We start from the raw sequence: 19,701 nt of genomic DNA, 5'->3' as shown, positions 1-19,701 counted from the left end.
TATTCTCAGGGGCTCCCTTCTCCTGGGCCGCCTGGGCCTCCAGCAGCCTCAGGCCTGTGTCTGACCAGCCGTCTCACTGAAGGTCCCTGGCCAGGCTCGTTGGGTTGGCTGGGGTCACATGCTCTTCCTGAGCCAGTCGCTGTGGCTGGGAGGATGGAAGGCTCGGGGTCCCAGATCTGCACTGGGAGCCTCTCTCGGACTCCGTGACCCCAGAGGGCGGCAGGTGAGAACGGCGGGTCTCTGTCGTGTCACCCCACTGGCTCCTCCTGGCCCCTCTCCTCGTCCTCTGGGCCCTTTGCTCCTCTCCTTTTCTGGCCTTGAGCAGGCTGAGCGGGGAGCGAGGAGGGGGCTGCAGCCTGTGCCTCAGGCCGTCCTCTTGTGGCCTCGCTGTGGACAAGCCCACGCCTCTGGGGGTGCGATGGGGCTGCTGAGCCCCGGCACTGGCGGCAGCCCTCTGGTAAGCGTGATTGGAGGGTGTGAGGGGGATGTGGCAGCTTCCGGAAGTGCCGGTGGCTGTGCCCTGACATCCTCTCTTCCAGGAAGCCCTCACCTCGGCCTCTGAGACACCACATGGGCCTACCTGTGGGCGGATGTTGGGGACAGGCGCCCGGCCTGGCTCTGGAGGGGTTTCCGCTGTGCATCCACGGGGGGCCCTGGGTGCACCCCGCCCTGCTCTGCCCGCAGGGTTCTGAAGGAACCCCAGGGCCCGCCGCTGCTGCACGTTTGGTGTTCTAGAGCCTGCTTTTGGGGGCGTTCATTTCCTGCCGTTCCTGTGTCTGGAGGGGCCTGTCAATGTGGTTCCACGTCTCCCAGGTCCTGCTTTCTGGCTGTGGCCTCGGGCAGGAGGCTTCACCACGCTGTGCCTCGGTTTCCTCACCTCCAGAGTGACGATAACAGTACCTCCTTCCCTGGGGTGATTTGAGGATGAAATGACTCAATCAGTTTAAGTCGAGAACAGTGCTTGGCGCACAGTCAGTGCTCAAGTGCCAGCTGTTGTGATTACTGCTGTGACTACTCCGTTACTGCTGTTATTGCCAAATAGAAATGATAACACACACAAGACCTGTGATTACTGTGGAAATAATGATAACGATGGTGGACGCCGGGTCCCTTCTGCTTACCGAGACTTTTACCTTCATCGTCCCAGTTGATCCCTGCAACAACCTTAGGTGATCGCTCATGTGTCACAGATGTGCACACTCAGCCCCAGAGAGGTGAGGTCACCTGTCGAAGGTCACACAGCCGAGAAGCGGCTCAAACCACACCTACCTCTCCCAGAACCCATTCTCTTGACCACAAGGCTTTCCAGCTCCATGCTCTGATATACTGTTTGAGTTAGGGTGAAGCCCGAGTGGGCCTCAGTCTATTATTGATCCCTCCGTTGATGGGGAACTCACTACCTTACATGGCAGCCCACTGTGTGAGAAAGCTCCAATTGGTGTAAGAGTGGGGTAACCCTAGCAAACAGTCGCCTGCTGCCCTGGTCCGCGTTGGACCCTCTGAGGCCTTGCAGATCCAGTGGGTTTTTTCTTACTTGTGTAGTCCTCCCAAGATGCTTAGCAAGCAGCTTTTCGATTCCTTCCAGAAATACTCTTTTCGGGGCCAAGCCCTGGAAGTTCTTGTTGCTGTCCCTCTTTAGATGTGGATTCCAGGGTTTTCAACACTATAGTCTCTCTCTTTTGAACCTGACTCTGCTCTAACTTATTAAGACAGTGTAAGTTCTGAATCGAGCAGGAGCCTCCTCACCTCTCTCCTTTTGCGTGTTAGACCTTTGTTGGTGCAGCTCAAGCTCCCGTTAACTTTGAAGATAACTCACGTTTTATACTTGTCTGGGACCGACTGGGACACCTTCAGGATTCCAAGTCCTTCTGGTCTCTCTGGGCTTGTGAGGCATTAGGGACTCTTTCCAATACAAGGGACAGGAAAACTAGTTGAAATAGGCTTAATAAAAAAATGGGCTCACATAACTGAAAAGTACATGGATAGATGATTTCAGGTATGGCTAGATCCAGGTGTCGTTAGGGAATTGCCAAACTGTTTTCCAAAGCAGCTGCACCGTTTGATATTCCCACCAGGAACGTGTGAGGGTTCCAGTTTCTCCACATTCTCACTAACACTTGTTATTGTTCATCTTTTTGATTATTAGCCGTTCTAGCGGGTGTTAAGTGTGATCCCATTGTGGTTTTGTTTTGTGTTTCCCTAATGATGGAGGATATTGAGCATCTTTTCATGAGCTTATTGGCCGTTTGTATATCTTCTTTGGAGAAATGTCTATTCAAGTCCTTTCCTTATGTTTTAATCAAGTTATTTTTCTTTTTGTTGTTAAGTGGTAAGAGTTCTTTATATATACTGGATACAAGTCCCTTGTCAGATATATCATTTACATTCTGTGGATTGTCTTTGCACTTTCTTTATCGTGTCCTTTGCAGCACAGCGTTTTTAATTTTGGTGAAGTCCAGTTTCTCTGTTTTTTTTTAGTTGCCTGTGCGTTTGGTGTCCTGTCTAAGAAGGCTTTGCCTCAGCTGAGGTCATGAAGATTTACTCCTCCATTTTCTTCTAGCAGTTTTATCCTTTCAGCTCTTACACTTAGGTCTGTGATGCATTGTGAGTTACTTTTTGAGGATGGGGTCCAGCTTCATCCTTTTGCATGTGGGTCCCCAGTCGTCTCAGCATCATGAGTTGAAAGGATTATTGTTTCCCTATTTATTTGTCTTAGCACCGTGATTGAAAATTAATGGACCAAAAATGTAAGGATTTATTTCTGGACTCTCAGTTCTTTTCCCTTGATCTATATGCCTGTCCTTATGCCCGTCCTGTTAAGATTTGGAGAAAGAAAGTGCCAGTAAAGGGAACAGCAAGTACAAAGGCCCAGAGGCAGGACTGGATTCTCAGTTTGTGGCTTAGCAGAGCAGAGCCAACACTCATTTGTGAACCAAGACCCCAAAGCCAGTACTTTCCCTTCAGTTTTCGTCCAGCTGGGGACATGGCCAGGAGGTCTTGCTCAGTTTCAATTCTCCATGCCCAATGCTGACCTAGGGCAGGAGGAGAGGTGGGGCAGCCGGAGGGAAAAGGGAAATAACCTTTTGCTCATTTTCACCAGCTGCTGGGTGTTGGCAGCCCTGCAGGGACCCCATCAGAGGAGGATCAGAGGTTTGAGATGTGATGGCAGCGTCCCCAGCTTGTGACAGGCCCATTAGGTTTTACTTTCAAGAATCAGAGAGGTGAGGGTTCGCACTCTCGGGGGGCGGTGGGAGGAGGCAGGCTCCCAGGACACAGGCTGGAGAAGCCCGGGGTAGTGGTTAGAAATGTGGGCTCTGGACCTCGACCGTGTGGGTCTGAATTTTGGCCCTGCCACGTAGCAATCCATGACCGTGGGCAAATGACCTCACCTCTGGACCCACCTCAGCTTCCTCATCTGTCACATGTATTAGGATATATTTTAGCTGCAGTGACAGGGACCCCAAATCACAGTAAGTTTAACATAGGAGTTTGTTTCTGTACAAGGCCGTCCAGCGGTAACGTGGTGGCTCACGCTGTCAGGCACAGGTTCTGCCACCCCTGGGAGGTGGCCCTCACCCCCAGGGTCTCAAGAGGTTTGCACCGTGTCCACATTCCAGCCCGGGAAGAGGGAAAGGAGAAGGGAAAGGAAAACGGAAGCTGCGCACATCGCTTCTGCCCACATCCCGTTGACCAGAACCCAGCGTCCAGGGCGGTGGGGAGTGCTGTCTGTACTCTGGGTGGCCCTGTGCTCAGCTGAGAATCTGTTCTGTTGCTTTTGACCCGGGATTAGCAAACTTTTCCTTTAAAGATGCCAGATAGTAAATATTTTCGGCTCTGCGGGCCGTATGGTCTCTCTGCCATTGCCGTGGAAACTTCCTTTACTGGGGCAGAAACAGGTGGTGGGTCTGACTCGCCCCCTCTCGGCCTCGGCTGGCCTGACAAGGGCTGGATGCTCAGAACCGCTCGCTTACGGCGCACGGGGCTGGGGAACCTCGGTGAGTTGGGCCGAAGTCCTGATCCCAGGCCAGTCTTCTCTTGTCATCTTGTCTGTGGATGTGCCTACAAGCAGTCTGTCGGCTTCAGGAGGGCTTGCGCAGCATCTGCGTCATCTGTGTCACCAAGAGGGGGCCCCCCGTGGGGCCAGGTACACGGGAGACCTCATTACGTGGAGGGATGGGTGAATGGATGGGGCTCAGAGCCTCCTGCTTCAAGCCTCCAGCCTCTCTTGCCTGGACGTCTGCAGTAGCCACCAGCTGGTCTTCCTGCGTTTACATTCACGCCACGGTCCCTCCAGTGGCTCCTCCACTTGGCAGCCAGAGGCTCCTTTCCAGGGGAATGCAGTGGTGTCGGGCCTCAGCTCACAGCCCCCATCGCCTCCCCAGGCTCTTGGAGGAAACCAAAGTCCCCACCGTGGCCTCTCGTGATCTGGCTTGGGCGTATGTGTCCGACCTCATGGGCCATCCTCTTTCTCGCTCGCTCTGCTGCAGCCTCACTGGCCTCCTTTCTGTTTCTCGCTGCCTCGGGGCCTTTGCTTGTGCTCTCCTGCCTGGGGTGCTGTTCCCATAGATGTTGGTATGGCCCATGCGCTCTCTTCATTCAGGTCTCCACCCGGAAGCTGTGTCCTCAGAGATGCCCTCTCGGACTGCCACACTCCCTCACTCGGTGTCCCTCCACGTCCTTATTTTTCACCTGGCGCTTATCAATAAGTAATGTAAATGACTTATTTGAGAGGAAAGTATTCTTATTTAACTGTCTGGAAGGTTGTAGATAGTACAGAAGTTCAGAGCACTAACTCTGGAGCCAGACAGGTTAGGTTCAAATCCGCTGTGCGACCTTGGGCAGAGGACCTGACCTCTCTGTGCCTCAGTTCTCAGATCTGTCAGATGAACATATAACAAGAGCTGCCTCATAGGGTTGATTTGAGGATTGAGTGAGCTCAAAAGAGCGTCAGCGCCAAGTCCTGGCTGTTAATACTGCGGGTGGTGGTCGTGGTTGACTTCCTGACGGTTCCCGCTTGACTGTGAGCCCCCTGAGGGCCACCTTGTTCTCTGTCCAGTACCCGGTGCTCAGTCAGTGTTTGCTGAGTGAAGAACAAGTGGAGATAAGCCTCCTGGGCCCGCCCATCTCGTCCCGCTTCCTCTCGGAGCCTTGGCGGCCTGCTTCTGCTCGCTCACGCTGGCCTTCCCCTGCTCTGATCTACACCCGCTGCCTGCTGCCCGGGGCTGTGGTCTGGTCCCTGGGCCCCAGCGGGCGCTCAGCAGCCCCTCAGGGTCCTGAAGCTGCAGAACCTCTGGACCCCGGGCCGTGGAGTGGAGATGAAGGAAACGGGGAAGGGTGTTTCTGAAGCCGGTTGTCTGCAGGGAGGGCTCAGAATCACACCCTCGCGGGCAGGTGGCCGCTCGCAGTCCCAGCCGACACGCGTGGTCACACAGCAGCGAGAGCGATGACGGCTGCGAGACGGAGTGCTTACCAAGTGCGCGCTGTACGCTGGGGGCACTTTCCCTGCGGTGTCTGAGTCACGCTCACTGTGTCTGTGCGCAGAACCAGACAGCCGGGTCCAATCCAGGTTCCTCCTCCTCCTTCCTGGAGGCCCTGTCCCCGTGTGCCTCAGTCTCATCTGTTACACGGGATGATAACGGAACCTCCTCACAAGCACAGAGTGGAGGCTCAGTTAACTGCCATCACCACCATCCTGCTCATCGCTGGTTTTCAGATGGTGAAACTGAGGCTGGGCATGGGGGGCGACTGGCCCAAGGTCGCCCAGCTACCGAGGGCCAGAGCCAGCCCCGGCAGCCACGTGTGGCTGTGCTCGGAGCCAGAGCGTCACCTCTGAGATTTTCGAGGCAGCAGAGAGATGGAGAGACCCTGGAGCCGCTGGGCGTGTCTGGGGCGGACGACTAGACAAGCTTCTCTCTGCGGCACGCTCCTGCCGGTTGAGTGGTTTGGCCTGGACGTCGTCCCTGGCATCCTGAGGCCCAGCGAGACCCCCTCCTCAGGTCCTTTCGTATCACACCTACCATGCGCTGAAGCCCTTTGGTTGAGACCGGCTGGACCTTTAAAGTGTCCCAGCCTGTGCGCGTGGTGAGACTGAGAGGAGAGTGAAAAGTTGGGGGGGCTCCTGGTTGAAGAGCCTGCCCCCCTGGCCACTGTATACGCCCCGTCTGCGTCCCTGTGAAGGCGAGGTGCTCCTTACACCCGTTTACAGAAAACGGGCCAGGGAGGGGCGGTGTCTGTGGCCACCTCCCTCACCGACCCATCTCTGTCTCTCCCTCTGTTTTCTTTTTCTCTCTCTCATTTCCTGCGCTCCAGCCACGCCCCCTCCTCGCTGTTTCTTGTACACACCATATGGGCTCCCACCTCTGACCCTTTGCATTTGCTGTTCCCTCTACCAGACATGCCCTTCCCCAGATTTTTACAGGACTTCCTCCTCTGCTTTATCCAGAGTCTCTGTCCAGATGTCACCTCCTTGGGGGGGCCTTCCCTGACCTCCCCGTGTGAAAGAATACCTCCTCTCCCAAGACCCTCCAGCCTCACTCTGATTCGTCTTCATGGTGTTTCTCACTGTCTGATAGAGTATTGCATCCTTGATTTTTTTTTTATTTTGGGCCATCTCCTTTACTAGAATGTCGTATCCCCCAGGTGAGGAGTTTTGGTGTTTTATTAACAAGTTTATCCCCAGACCCTAGAACACTGCCTGCCGTGGAGGAGGTACTCAGGGGACACCTACTGAATGAATGAATGAATGAATGAATGGGTGATGTTCCCTAGCCCCAGATCACGCAGTTTGTACTTAGCAGAGCTGAGAACAGGCTCAGGGCCGGCTGACCTGGCGGCGGCGTTGGCCCCCTCTGGGTTGACGTCTCCTTCCTGCCCTCTCCCCTCCCCCAGGAGCTGGCCAAGAGGACCCCCGGGAAGCACCCAGACCACCCTGCCGTGCAGAGCGCGCTGCAGGCCATGAAGACCGTCTGCTCCAACATCAACGAGACCAAGCGGCAGATGGAGAAGCTGGAGGCCCTGGAGCAGCTGCAGTCGCACATCGAAGGCTGGGAGGTGCGTCCGGGTGGAGGGGCGAGCTGGGCGGAGACCGGCCCGCGTGCAGGCTGCCGTCTGGGCACCAGATTTGGCCTGCGGCATGGTTTGTTGGCCTGCATGGTGTTTGTAAAAAAAATTGTTTTAATTATTTTCCAATTAAGTCCACATAAAAGTCTAGATTTCACGTTTCTCTTGAAAAATCACTAACACTGGGCCCTCATTATTCATGCAGCAGCCTTTGGAGCCTCCACTTTTCCTCAGTCCCCACCACTCCCTATTACTCCCCATCATTATCCTTCACATATTGCCCTATCTGCCTGGTGTCCACAGGCCTTTGAGCTTTTGACGCCAGGGTCAAGGGTAGCGTTTATGGGTTCACTCCAGGACAGAATTCTGGCTTTGACACTCCCTGGCTGGAAGACTTTAGACAAATGTATTAACTTCTCTGAACTCAGTTTCCTCATCCATACCTGGCACATAGTAGGTACTCAGTAAATGGTAAATACTGATATTACCATCAGCATGATTACTAGGAAATCAGATTCTTAAGATCATCTGTGTGTATTTGTTTAAACCTCCCCATCTTCCTTAAATATAGAGAGCTCTCCTGCAAATCCGGAGGAGGAAATGGGAAAATCTGAATAAATAAAAAAATTCATATCCGAGTAAATACAGCTGGAATGGGAGATTAAGACTGAAGATGAAAGAGTCGTAGACGCAGACTTTTCTCTGAGTCATCTGCCTTGGACCCTTTAGATCTTCTGGTGCTCGCTGTGTTCGAGATTTCCTCTTCTTTTCCCTGTGTGGGGGAAGCCTAAAGGTGACCACGTTGCCGCGAGGTTGAGGGCTTGGCTGCGGAGCGCAGGGGCCTGTGTTCAGGGAACGGGTGGGTATCGTGTGTCCTGCTTGCCGTGGACCCACCCTCCTTCCACGGGGCCTTCCTGCCCGGCTGAGGCTGGAGGACCAGGAGCCCCATTTCTCAGGCTTCCTCGTGGCCCGGGTCTGGGATGTCATCAGCCACGATCAGATCCAGCTGCTGGACACTGGGGAGGTGGGGGTGGCACGGAGGCCACCCACCCTTGTGCAGATTTTGCAGCAAAGCCCGGCTGTGGGTGTGTCTGGCTTCCCATGGCAGCATGAGCAGACGGCTCAGGTTCCAGCTTCCTGGGCATCAAGAGGGCGGGCGTGGGGCATCCGCTTCCTTGTTGACGGTGTGTATCCAGCAGGAAGGGTGGCTTTGTAGCTGACAGTTGGGGCGGCAGCTCCTGAGCGCCCGGATGCAGCCCAGGCAGCGTTTTCCTGGAGCATCAGCTCGTGCAGGTGGTGGTCTCACTCTGTCTTTCCTCAGCCGGGGCGTAGGCAGTGGTCCCCTGGAGGGCCCGTTCTGCAGTGTTCTTGGTGTTCTGGGAGCCCCGGCCTGGATTCCTGGCTCCCCCAGCCCCTCCAGTGATTGAGTAAGCCCCTCTTCTCTTTCTGCTCAAAATACTCAGCTTGGTTTCTGTTCCCTGCCACTGAAAACTGCCCGGTCCTCAAGTCTGTCGGTGGGATGGGTGCTCTGTGAACTCGCCCTCAGGACGTCAGAGCGCCCATCTGATTCCTCCCGGTCCTCTTGGCCTTCCCATCACGGTTCCATGGTGGAAGGGGCTCCAGGCATCGTGGGCTCCGCAGCGGGAGGAGACAGGCGCGGTGGCCGTGAGGGGGAGCTCTCCTCCCTCGTGGAGGAAGGCCTGGCCCAGGAGCCCAGAGAGACTTCCCCTTTCATCTCGTTGGCCAGAAGTGGGTCACAGGTCCCCTTTCAGCACACGCACCAACGTGCCAATGCGAAGAGCGGCCACGTTAGAGCGTCTGCCTGTTTGGGCTGTGAGCTTCCTGGCGGCCAAAGTTGAAAGGACAGGACGCATAAGTTACTTAACTTTCCTTGTCAACAAAAGAAGAGTCAGAGCTTCCCGGGAGGCAGAGTCTTCTGGCAGCCCACTGGGAGAGACCGTCCTCACGTGGCCCCGGGGGAGGGCGTTGAGCAAGCAGTTTGGCAGCCCGATCGGAAGTGATTTCCACATGCCTCCTTCTGGTCATGGCCCGGGGAAACAGGAACTAAGGGTTTCTGGGGCCCTTTTTGACCCTGAAAAATCTGTAATTTGGAGAACGGCCCTTATTTCTATCTCTGTTTCTGGGTGCCATGGGAAATAAGGTGACCCAGAATAAGAAATACTGGCAGTTATTGAGTGCCTATGACGTGTTCCTAACACTAGAAGAGAGAAACTGTTATTATCCGCATTTTGCAGATGAGGGAAACTGAGGCCCAGGGACTTGGCTTTGAGGCCCAGCCCTGCAATGTACAGTCTGCCCCGCCTCAGGCAAGTTTGTCCTGCTCCCTAGGCCCCATTTCTCCCTGCTTGTCTAATTTTAGCAATAATATCTCTGAAGTTATCTCCTGGTGTCATTTGGAGGATAAAGCATAGAATACAAATGTTTTTTGGGAAACGTGAAATGGCTTCCCACGCAGTAGAAAGGTTTTAAAGACCGTTTGATCCTCAAGGTGACTTGTGAAAATAATATGTTCTAGCTAGAAAAAGTAACGGTTAACAGTAAAGCTCTCTCCATGGCCCCCTGCTCCCAGTGCTCACAGCCCCGGGGAGGGTGTGGCTAGGGCCGAGCCCCTGGTGAGTGACCGTGGTTGCAAATCTTTGTTTCTGGAACTCCTCCTGGTCACTTCTAACCCTTTCGTCTGACCTCTTGCCAATCTGATTAGACGGCTGTCATCTCTTGGAATCCGGCTGGCGAGGGCCTCGGTTTTGGAGGAGCGAGGTCTTTTCTTGGCTACTTTCTTGCTGTGGCTTGGGCTTGCCTCATTAGTTTGATCTCTGCTCCGTGGTTTTTCGGCCTGATCCTTTGTAAACCACTTGTCCTTTCCAGTCCGAGACTGGTTTAGTTAAAACCAGATAAGTTAATCCATAAATCCATTTTGCTGAGCGCAAGGAAATGGCGGTCTGTTGCAATGGTGGAAGTGAGTGAGCGAGCCAACCCCCCTCCGGGGTGGGGTGGGGTGGGGTGGGATGTGGGCTTTGCCTCAGTTTCCTCATCTGAAAAGTCTGGATGAGAGCAGGTCCCCCTCTTGGGCCCTGTGAGGATTTGGGGGTGGGTGCCTGCAGGCACCCGGTGCAGTGTGTGCTTGACTGGCTCAGGGTCAGAGGACCCGGGCAGCAAAGCAGGGTGTCCGTCTTAGGTTTTGTAGATGAGAAAGATCAGGCAGCTTTGGCTGGAGCTCATACCCCGTGTGGGCTGACCTCCTACAGAGGGACGCCCCGGGTGAAGTCCCACGACTGTCCCGTGAGCTCAGGGGCATGGAAAGAAATGCATGTCCTTAATGAGAAAGCAGCAGGGTGCACCCCTCTCGGTGCCTCTGGAGGCCCTGGTCTAAAGGCCATCTACTGCTCACTCGCCCATGAGGGCGTGGGGGTCGGGGGGGGGGTGCGGGAGTGGGGAGACATAAAATCGTTAAAAAAACAGACTCTGAGTAGAAGTTCTCATACACTCTTCGCACCCTCCCTGGGAGGCCTTGTGCTCCAGGGCAAGTGGGCTGTGCCCTCCAGAGACCAGCAGTTGCATAAAAACCCCTTCAGGCTGCCTGCTGAGAGGATGCCCAGGGTAGTAGAGGTTAGTGGGTAGGACGGTAGGGCTGGCTTGCTCACTGACTGGCTCTATAACCTTGAACAAGTCTCTTCCGCTCTGTGCCTCAGTTTCCTCGTGTGTAAAGTGAGAGTTGTGAGGATGGACTGAGTTTGTATGGGACACTTAGAACAGAGGCTGGCGTGTGGTGAGCTCTGTGTACACGTCGGCTTTTGTCGTTTTGTCTAAGTGTTGCTCCTTCAGTCCCGTTGCGTCGGCACCGTCTGTCTGCAGGAGGCCTCCAGCCCTGACCTGCTGCTCAGCCTCTTCCCTGCGTACCTGACCCCTCGCACCACCCTTGACCCGGGTTCAGGAACTCAGGGGATACCGAGGGCCGGCTGGGCTTCCCAGCAGGGCGGGGGCAAGGGCAGCCCCCTGTAGTGTCCCTGGCATTTCAGATGCAGTGGTCCTTAGCCAGGGCCCGAGAAGCAGCTTCCCAGGCTGGTGGGCTTCCTCTCTGCAGTCCCCTGACCTTGGCAGACGGGTCAGGCCTCAGCCTGTGTGGCCTCGGGGCTCTGGGCCCCACAGCTGGGCCAGGCCCCAGATTCACGTCCAATCAGCTGAAATCCCCCTTTGGAGCCTAGAAGGCTGGTGGGTGGGCCTCACTGTGGCAGAGGGAAGGGACGGGCGCGTGGTCTCGAGGAGCCTCTGGATTGCTGTCTGCTCTGAGCTGGCCCGTGGACGCTGGCAGAGCCTCATCACCCAGGGGGCCACACTCGCCGTGTTGGCAGGGCCACTGGGCTCCCAGGGGCTCTTCGCCTGTCACGGGTGCTCTGAGCCCTGGTCAGTGGGCTTGCCACCTCGCTGGGCCGCTGGGCCACGGGCTCGGATGGTACAGCATGCCAGCGTCCAGGCTGTGATTTCTGTGATGGGCGGGTGCTGCTGTCCTGGGCTACGCAGCTCTCGACGACAGAGAAGCTGAGTTCCCAGGACCCTGAGTGGCCCCGAGGGTGGGCGATGGCTGTGCTGCGCCCAGCGGGCGGTGGGCACGGAGCAGGCCAGCCCAAGCAGCAGCAGCGAGGACTGGGGTGGGTGCTTAGCAGCAGCCTGATTTCTGAGCGGCGCCAAACTCCCAGCTTTTCACTCTTCCCCGATGCCTTTCCTGACCACGCGACCCTGAACCTCGAGGAGGGCCAGCCGGCTTCACGCACGCTTAGCGTCTCAGCTGCCCCTGTCACTTAGGACACCGGGTGGAGTCTGGGAACTGTCCTGTGTCCCCTCGCGTCCTGAGCCGGAGTGAGTGCTCTCAGAATCTGCCCCTGACGGTGCTCACACTGTGCTCGTCGCCTGTTCTCAGTCGTTCATCGAGCCTACTCTGTGCCAGAGAGAGTGGCAGGTGCTGGGAATACGGTGGCAGCTGCTTGGTGATGCTTCCTGTCCCTCTGGGAGTGGCCTTCTTGTGGGAGAGAGATAATCACAAATCAAGACGTAAAAAAGTAATGAGGAAGGGGTGGGCAAAAAAACCCCAAAACAAAAAACCAACCCAGACCCCAAATAAGAACCAACCCCGAACAAAGCCAGATGCAGATTAGGGCCGTGTGAGCGGGGTGTCGTTTCACCTCCCTGAGCCCCAAGTCCCTCTTCTGGGACATGGTCCTCTCCATACGCTCCTCCCTGTGTTCTTCTGGCTCCCTCAGCTGATGAAGCCATCGATCACATCATATTGATTTTCTCTCTGCCAACAGATTTGCCTGCGGTGGTGCATTTAGATTTTGGGGTGTTGGGGGGCAGTGGTGGGTGCTGTCTCTGGGAAGGAAGGGCGTGCCCCCGAGTGCTCTCCTGGATCTGCCAGCTCATTCACCACACCCCCTGTCACCCTCCCAGGGCTCCAACCTCACAGACATCTGCACGCAGCTCCTGCTGCAGGGCCCGTTGCTGAAGATCTCGGCGGGGAACATCCAGGAGAGGGCCTTCTTCCTGTTCGACAACCTCCTCGTCTACTGCAAGCGGAAATCCAGGTGGGCGGCTGCGGGGCCGGGACCGGGGGGAACTCCGACAGCGTCTCACCATGACGCCTTCGCTTGTCGCTTTCCTCTCTGGGCCCCCTTTTTCTCTTCCGGGTTGAGGGGTTTGTTCTAGGTCAGCACTGTCTAGCAGAACTATAATGCAAGTCACATACATTATTTAAAATTTTCTGGTAGCCACGTTAAAAAACCAAATAAACACGTGAAATGAATCTAAATAATATATTTTATTTATCCCAATATGTCCCCAAATATTATCATTTCAATGTGTAATCAATTTTTAAAAATTATTAAAGAGATTTTCCATTTTGTTTTACACGAAGTCTTCAAAATGTGCCGTGTGTCTTAGACTCACAGCACACCTCACTTCGTGCTGGCCACGTTTGGCGTGCCCGGCAGCCGCATATGGCCGTGGCTGCCGTATGGACTCTGTAGGTCCAGGTGATCATGGAAGTTTGGAGATTTTGGAAGATTGGTGTCTTTCTGACATCTAGAGCCCGTGATTCCAAAGATAGAGGGTTTGAGGGAGGGGCCTCTTCTGCTGTTACGCGCTCTGAGGGTGAGGGTGGTATCTTCATCATCTTTGTATCTTTCTCTGGAGCTTCTTGCACTTTGTAGAGTCTGGGCATGAATGGGCAGGTGGATGAGTGGCAGATGGACACAGATGTGTGTGTGGGCAAAGGGGAGGAGGGATAGATGGGTAGCTGGAGGTTCGGGAGGTGCACAGATGGTGGATGGAGGAGGCAGGAGAGAGATTGTGGGTGGATGTCTGAATAGATCTGTGGATGGGGGAGTGAGTAGGTGAATGAGCGAACAGCTGAATGGTTGGAGGTTTAGGAGATGCTGGATGGAGGGGTGCGTAGAAAGTTGGGGGAATGTATGGATGATTGGGTCGTTGGAGAAATGGATATGAAGACATGATGAGCGGGCAGAGGTGTGTTTAGCTGAATAGTGAGTTGGGGCCTTAACGTGTGGTTCGTTGAGTGCACGGGTAGATGATCACAGAATTGGGAGGAGGGTGGGTGATGGAGGTTTGGAGATTGGTGGATATGAGGTCACTTGGGTGGTGTGTTAATGATGGGTGGTTGGTTGATAGTTACTGGGGCAGGTGGGCTCTGGTCTGGAAGTTTGGTTAATTGGATGACTGAGTCAGTGGATGACTGGAGAGAGGGAAAGTTGGGAGGTGAAAGGGTGGGGAGATGAGTGGGTGTGGGAGGGGTGGGGGCATGAGTGGGTGTTGGGGTGGGGGCATGAGTGGGTGTGGGAGGGGTGGGGGCGTGAGTGGGTGTGGGTGTGGGGGCATGAGTGGGTGTGGGAGGGGTGGGGGCGTGAGTGGGTGTTGGGGTGGGGGGCGTGAGTCGGTGTGGGAGGGGTGGGGGCGTGAGTGGGTGTTGGGGTGGGGGCGTGAGTGGGTGTGGGAGGGGTGGGGGCGTGAGTGGGTGTTGGGGTGGGGGCGTGAGTGGGTGTGGGTGTGGGGGCATGAGTGGGTGTGAGGGGGGTGGGGGCGTGAGTGGGTGTGGGGGTGGGGGTGTGAGTGGGTGTGAGGGGGGTGGGTGGACTTGTGGACTGAGCCTCCTGCCTCCCAGTTTTCTTGCTCTGCAGGCAGAGGATGTTCTGAACCGACCAGTATGGCCCTTTTTGAATTCTCCGTGCTGTTACTTTGTCTCAGGGATGAAACAGTGGCTTTCCAGAGGCTTCTTCACTGCTTATCTAGCAAAAGCTAGGGCTGAGGGGAGGTTGAGACCCAGGGCCCTGCTGTCAGCATTACGTCCAGCTTCCTTGCGGTTCTGGGCAGGTCGCTTGCTGTCCAGAGCCTTATTCTCCTTGTCTGTTTCTGCCGGCCTCCTGGGGTTGCGATGAGGAACCTTGTCACAGGATGAGTGATGGGTGCTCCGTGCGCCCATGGGGGCTTCTCACTGTGCTCCCCTCTAGCCTGAGCTCTGTGTGCCTCAGTTTTCTCTTCTGTAAAATGGGGATGATAAACCCCTTCTTCAGACAGTAGGGTTCCTGTAGAGCCAGCCTCCTCACAGTTGAACCCCTGTTCAGCCATTTCTCTAGCTCTGTGACTTTGCCTCAGTTCCCTCGTCTATCAAATAGGGTGGCTTATTCTGTGTACCTCGTAGAGTCATTGTGAGCAATGAGTGTGTTAAGCGTGCCTGACACGTGGCGAGTACACAAAAATGAGGGGTAGCGTCCATTACGGTTGCTGTTAACTTACCTTCACACGTGTGGGTTCCTATTCAGCGCGACCCCATGGGTGCAGCCCCTGGCACATAGTAGGCGCTTCAACCACAGCCTCCTTCCCCTCTGCTCTTTCCTCCCTGTTCTGGGCCTTGGGCTCCCTCTTTGACCATCTGACAGTGGCCAGTTCCCATCTCTCTCATTTGATATTTTATTCCTGCCCACTCCGTGAGGTCTGTCCGCACGTCTGTCTCATGTCCTCCTATCCTGCCATCAGTGCCCCCTTCTCCTTCCTCCTTGCTTCCTGCCCGTTCTCCCTGGGACCACCCTGAGAGTCCTCCGTTGGCAGTGCCAAGGCCGTTGCCGATGTCTACCTCCTGCCCTTGCCCGCCCCCACTGCGGGCTGTCTGAAGCAGGCCCCTTTCCCAGAACGCTGGGGTTTAGAAAAAGAATGTCCCTTCCGGCCTCCATGACCTGCTCTCAGCGCTGGCCAAGCTCCCCCGGGGCAGGCCTGGCCTCTGCGGGCGTGGTCACCTCTGTTGGAGCGATAGCTGCTGATTCTGATCCTACTGCACTCCAAGTGGGCCTTCCAGGGCCTGCCCTGTGGCCGCCTCGAGCCCGTGTAGGGCCATTCCCTGCCTCAGTTCTGCAAGTGTGCTGGGCTGGCTGGAGGGAGTGGGGACATCTGTGTCCTGAGAGAAGCTGGCAGGCGGCCGGCATTCCTGCCTCTGGCTTAGGAGCCAGGGGGCTGGGCTCCCAGATGTCCCAGAGGGACTGAGCCACAGTGGGTGGAACTCCGGGCCTCACTCTGATGTGGTCGCGGGGAACGCCTGTCGCTGCTAGGTGTCTGCTGACTGTTTTGTCCTGGCCTGGGTCATGCAGGGCACCGCCCGTCTGGGACGGGGGTCAGGGAAGGTCCCTGACTCAGTGTTTCTGGTCTAATTCGAAAGTTGAGGCTCCTTAGTTGTCAGAAGTGGAACGGAGTGTTTTAAAAGCTCCCCGTTCTTCAGAAGGGGAAGCTGAGGCCCAGAAGAGCTAAGTCTCATATCTCAGCTGCCTCCCTAGCGTCAGAGGCGGCAGAGCTGGCAGTGGTTAGGGGTATAGAGGCCTCCCTGCTTCTGAGCTGTGCGACCCTGGCAAGTTAGGTCAGCCTTTTGTGCCTCTGTTTTCCTATCTGTTAAGTGGGGATAAGAATAGCCCCATCTTATAGATTAAGTAAGATGAAACATGTAAAGTGGTTAGAATAATGCCTGGCACACGTGGTGTGGAAAGTGGAAGAAATATAAATTTGTATCTTCATCTCGGTGCGTCACACACAGCTCACACTTAAATTGTATCTAAAACATCGTTACAACTCCTGCTCCAAACCTTTCCTCCTCGTCTTCCTCCTTCCCTGTGAACGGCCCCACCTTTTACCCAGGAGCTCGGGCCAGAGTCTCTGTCGTCCTTGATTCTGATCTGCTTCCTCCTCACGCCCCCTCCGTCAGCAAGTTCTTTTCATTCTGTCATCAGACTTTGGCCAGAACCTCAATGTAATGCCAACAGAAATTCCAGGAGAGAGGTCGTATGTGTGTATGTAAATGACTATAAAATGTACATTGGAAACACAGAAACAGCTAAAACCATTTTGAAGAAGGACAAAGCTGGAGGACGTGTATTACTGTCACCCAAGCTTACTGCAAAGCTGCAGGAGTTAAGACAATGGGGTACTGGGGTAAAAACAGACAAACAGATTAGTGGAATAGAATAGCGAGTCCAGAAGTAGACTCGTGTGTAAGTGGTCATTTGAATTTCAACAAAAGTGCCAGTGCAGGTGCAGTTCAGGAAATGGTGCTTGGTTAGTTTGATGTCCAGTGGGGACAAATGAGTCTTGGCCCTTACCTCACACAGTACACAAAAATCAACTTCAGGAGCCAGCCCTGTGGTGTAGTGGTTAAGTTTGGCATGCTCTGCTTTGGTGGCCCAGGCTTGTGGATTCAGATCTTGGGTGTGGACCTACACCACTTGTCAGCCATGCTGTGGTGGTGACCCACATATAAAATAGAGGAAGATTGGCACAGATGTTGGTTCAGGGCAAATCTTCCTCAGCAAAAAAAAAAAAAAAAGAAAAGAAACAAAACAAAACAAAAATCAATTTCAGATGGATTATAGATTTAAATGTGCAAGGTAAAACAACAAAGCTTCTTGAAGAAGGCATAGGAGACTATCTTCATGATCTTGGGGTAAGCAAAGATTTCTTAAATAGGAAAAAGGTATAATTATAAAGGAAAAATAGCTTCATCAGACTACATAAAAATTAAGAGCTCTTCATCAAAAGACACAATGAAGAAAGTAAAAAGGTAAGCTACAGACTAGGAGAAGATCTTTGCCATCCATATAAGTGAGAAAGGACTCATATCCAGAATATATGAAGAAGTTCCATAAGCCAAATGCGGCCCTCTGTCTATTTTTATAAATAAAGTTTTACTGGCACACAGTCACACCGCTTCATTTTTGGGTTGTCTGTGGATGCTGTCGTGGCACAAGGCAGAGCTGAGTAGTTGAGACAGAGACCATATGGCCTGCAAAACTGAAAATGTTTACCTTCTGGCCCTTTTCAGAAAAAGTTTGCCAGCTCCTTCTATAAATCATTAAGGAAAGACAGCCCAACAGCAAAAGGGTCAAAGGACAGTCATTTCACACAGGAAGACACCAGGGCCAATGAACATGAAAAGGTGCTCAGCCTCGCTGCTCGTCAGGGCAATACAAATGGCATGTTTAATGAGACGCTGCTAGATGTCCACCAGAATGGCCCAAACGGAGATTAAACCCCAGTTGCAGAGGATGTGGAGCAACTGGAATGTTCCTACTCTGCCGGGGGCGGGAGAATTGGTATAGCTATTCTGGAAAACAGCCTGGCAGTATCCAGGAAAGCCAAGTGTGTGCATTCCTCGTAGCTCAGCAGTTCAGCTCCCGGATAGATAAGCCAAAGACGTGTGCACGGACGTTCCTCATGAGCCCCGTGCAAGCACGTGCTCGGCAGCGCCAGCCTGGAAGCAGCCCCAGTGTCCCTGTGCAACTCCCCATAGCCCTGCGTGACTCCATGGATGTGAAGTTCACAAGCAGGTGGTGCCCCTTGCAGGGTTGGGGGGTTAGTGACCCGAAGTGGGACATGGTGGGGGGCATTTGGGGTGTCAGAAATGTTTACACAGGTGTGTTCACTTTGTGAAAGTTAATCCAGCTGTATACTTCTTTGGGCATTTTTTTCTGTGTGGATTTTATGTTTTAATAATAAGTTTATAAGAATATGTATATGCACACGCACACGTATATGCTTATACAGATACACACGCGCAAACGGTCGTCCTCTCACCTCGGTTACTGCACTGGCTTCCTCTCTGGTTCTGCCTGTTTTCCCGTGGCCTCACTTGCAGTCTCTTCCACAAGCAGCCAGAGGGAGTCCTTTAAAACTTAGGTCCGTTATTCCTCTGCTCGGACCCTCCATGGCTCCCCTCTCACACCGTCGCAGCCCAGGTTTGCCACCACCCACAGGATCCGGCAGGACCCAGCCATCCTGGCCTTCTCGCCGCTCTGGCAACGAGGCGGTGGTGCCTGTGTCCTCGGGCCGCCCTCTGCCTGGAGTGCGCCTCCCCAGCCGCCCTCCGAGTTTCCCCCTCCCCTTCCTTAGGTCTTTGCTCCAATGTCGCCCCTTCAGTGAGGCCTTCCCGGACCACCCCCCACCCCCAGTTACAATCACACTCTCCCAGCCTCTCTACCCATCTTTTCTGCTTTATCATCATTAATTTTTATAAACCTTAAAAGTCTTATTTCAACTAAAAACATATATATCGCATTCATTAAACACTCTTTTTACATAGAGCCAAGGCCTCCTCTTTGAGGGAAAGTTCACTCTTAACGCAAAAGCAGCTCACCTTTACCAGGTCTCTCTCAGACATTCAACTTGATTTTCAGAGCGACAGCTCTCTCCCCACGGTCACATGTCCTCAGCTTATGTGATGTGTAATTTACCCCATTGCAGTGACAGGTGCACATCAGACAGACAGGTGTAGGAGCAAATACAGCCGGCTCTTGGTGTCAGCATCACCCACCTGGGGGAGCTGGGGGCCTGCGCACACCAAGTGGCCTCGAGCTCCGAGCGTTTGTTTTAACCACAACACGGAGCGCTTCTGGCATAACACGCGTTTTATTTCTTTGCTCAGTGTCTGTCTCGGTGCCTCCTGCCCCGCTGTCTGGGAAGATGAGTTCTCAGAGACCTTGCTTTGTTCGCTGCCGCAGCCCCAGCACCTAGAATAGTGCCTGGCCCCTGATAGGCATTCTCTAAGTGCTTGTTGAATGCATGAGAGAGTGGCTCCCCTTGGTCCCAACTTGGTATCTTCCCCGTGGGGAGCACTGGTCAGATGTTTGTTGAGTGACTGAGTGCGTGAGTGATAGACTTCACTTGAGTGAATGAAAGAATGGTGGGTGGGTGGATGTGGGTAGATGTTGATGGGTGGATGGACGGTTGGATGGATGGATGGACGGACTTTGTGCTTCCTTCCACTCTGGTCATATTTCAGGAAGTAACTGTTAGAAACTGGGGGCTTTACCCATTTTCTCGCCAAGAAAAATGGGTTTCTCTTGCTTCTTGTGAGTTTCTCATCGATGTCTCCTGTTAGCTGAAAGGCAGCGCTATGAGGTCAGCAAGGCTGTTGGCCCATTTTCCAGATGAGGAAACTGGGGCTGGGAGTGGAGAAGTGACTTGCTCAGGTCCCCCAGCCACCAGCCCAAAGGCCCCTCCTGACCCCCTGCTGACCTCCTCCCGGCCCTGGGCGGCCTCGCTCCTACTGCTCTTCCTCTGTGCTGTAGAAGACAGGCGAGC

General features: G+C 54.3%; 1 protein-coding gene across 3 annotated transcripts in view; it reads left to right on the top strand.

Annotated features, from left to right (window-relative positions):
- The window catches only part of PREX1 (phosphatidylinositol-3,4,5-trisphosphate dependent Rac exchange factor 1), a 182,200-nt gene that overhangs the window by 102,073 nt on the left and 60,426 nt on the right, over positions 1-19,701 (top strand). For all 3 annotated transcript variants that reach the window (XM_023626697.2, XM_023626698.2, XM_070246866.1), the window contains exons 6-7: positions 6,889-7,050; positions 12,523-12,656. In XM_023626697.2, the coding sequence (XP_023482465.1) occupies positions 6,889-7,050; positions 12,523-12,656 (296 nt within the window). The remainder of the gene's footprint in view (positions 1-6,888; positions 7,051-12,522; positions 12,657-19,701) is intronic.

Source organism: Equus caballus, chromosome 22, assembly GCF_041296265.1.
Source record: "Equus caballus isolate H_3958 breed thoroughbred chromosome 22, TB-T2T, whole genome shotgun sequence".
Classification (NCBI taxonomy): Eukaryota; Metazoa; Chordata; class Mammalia; order Perissodactyla; family Equidae; genus Equus; species Equus caballus.
Note: the sequence above shows the minus strand (reverse complement) of the source record. Positions and strands in the feature narration are given on the sequence as shown.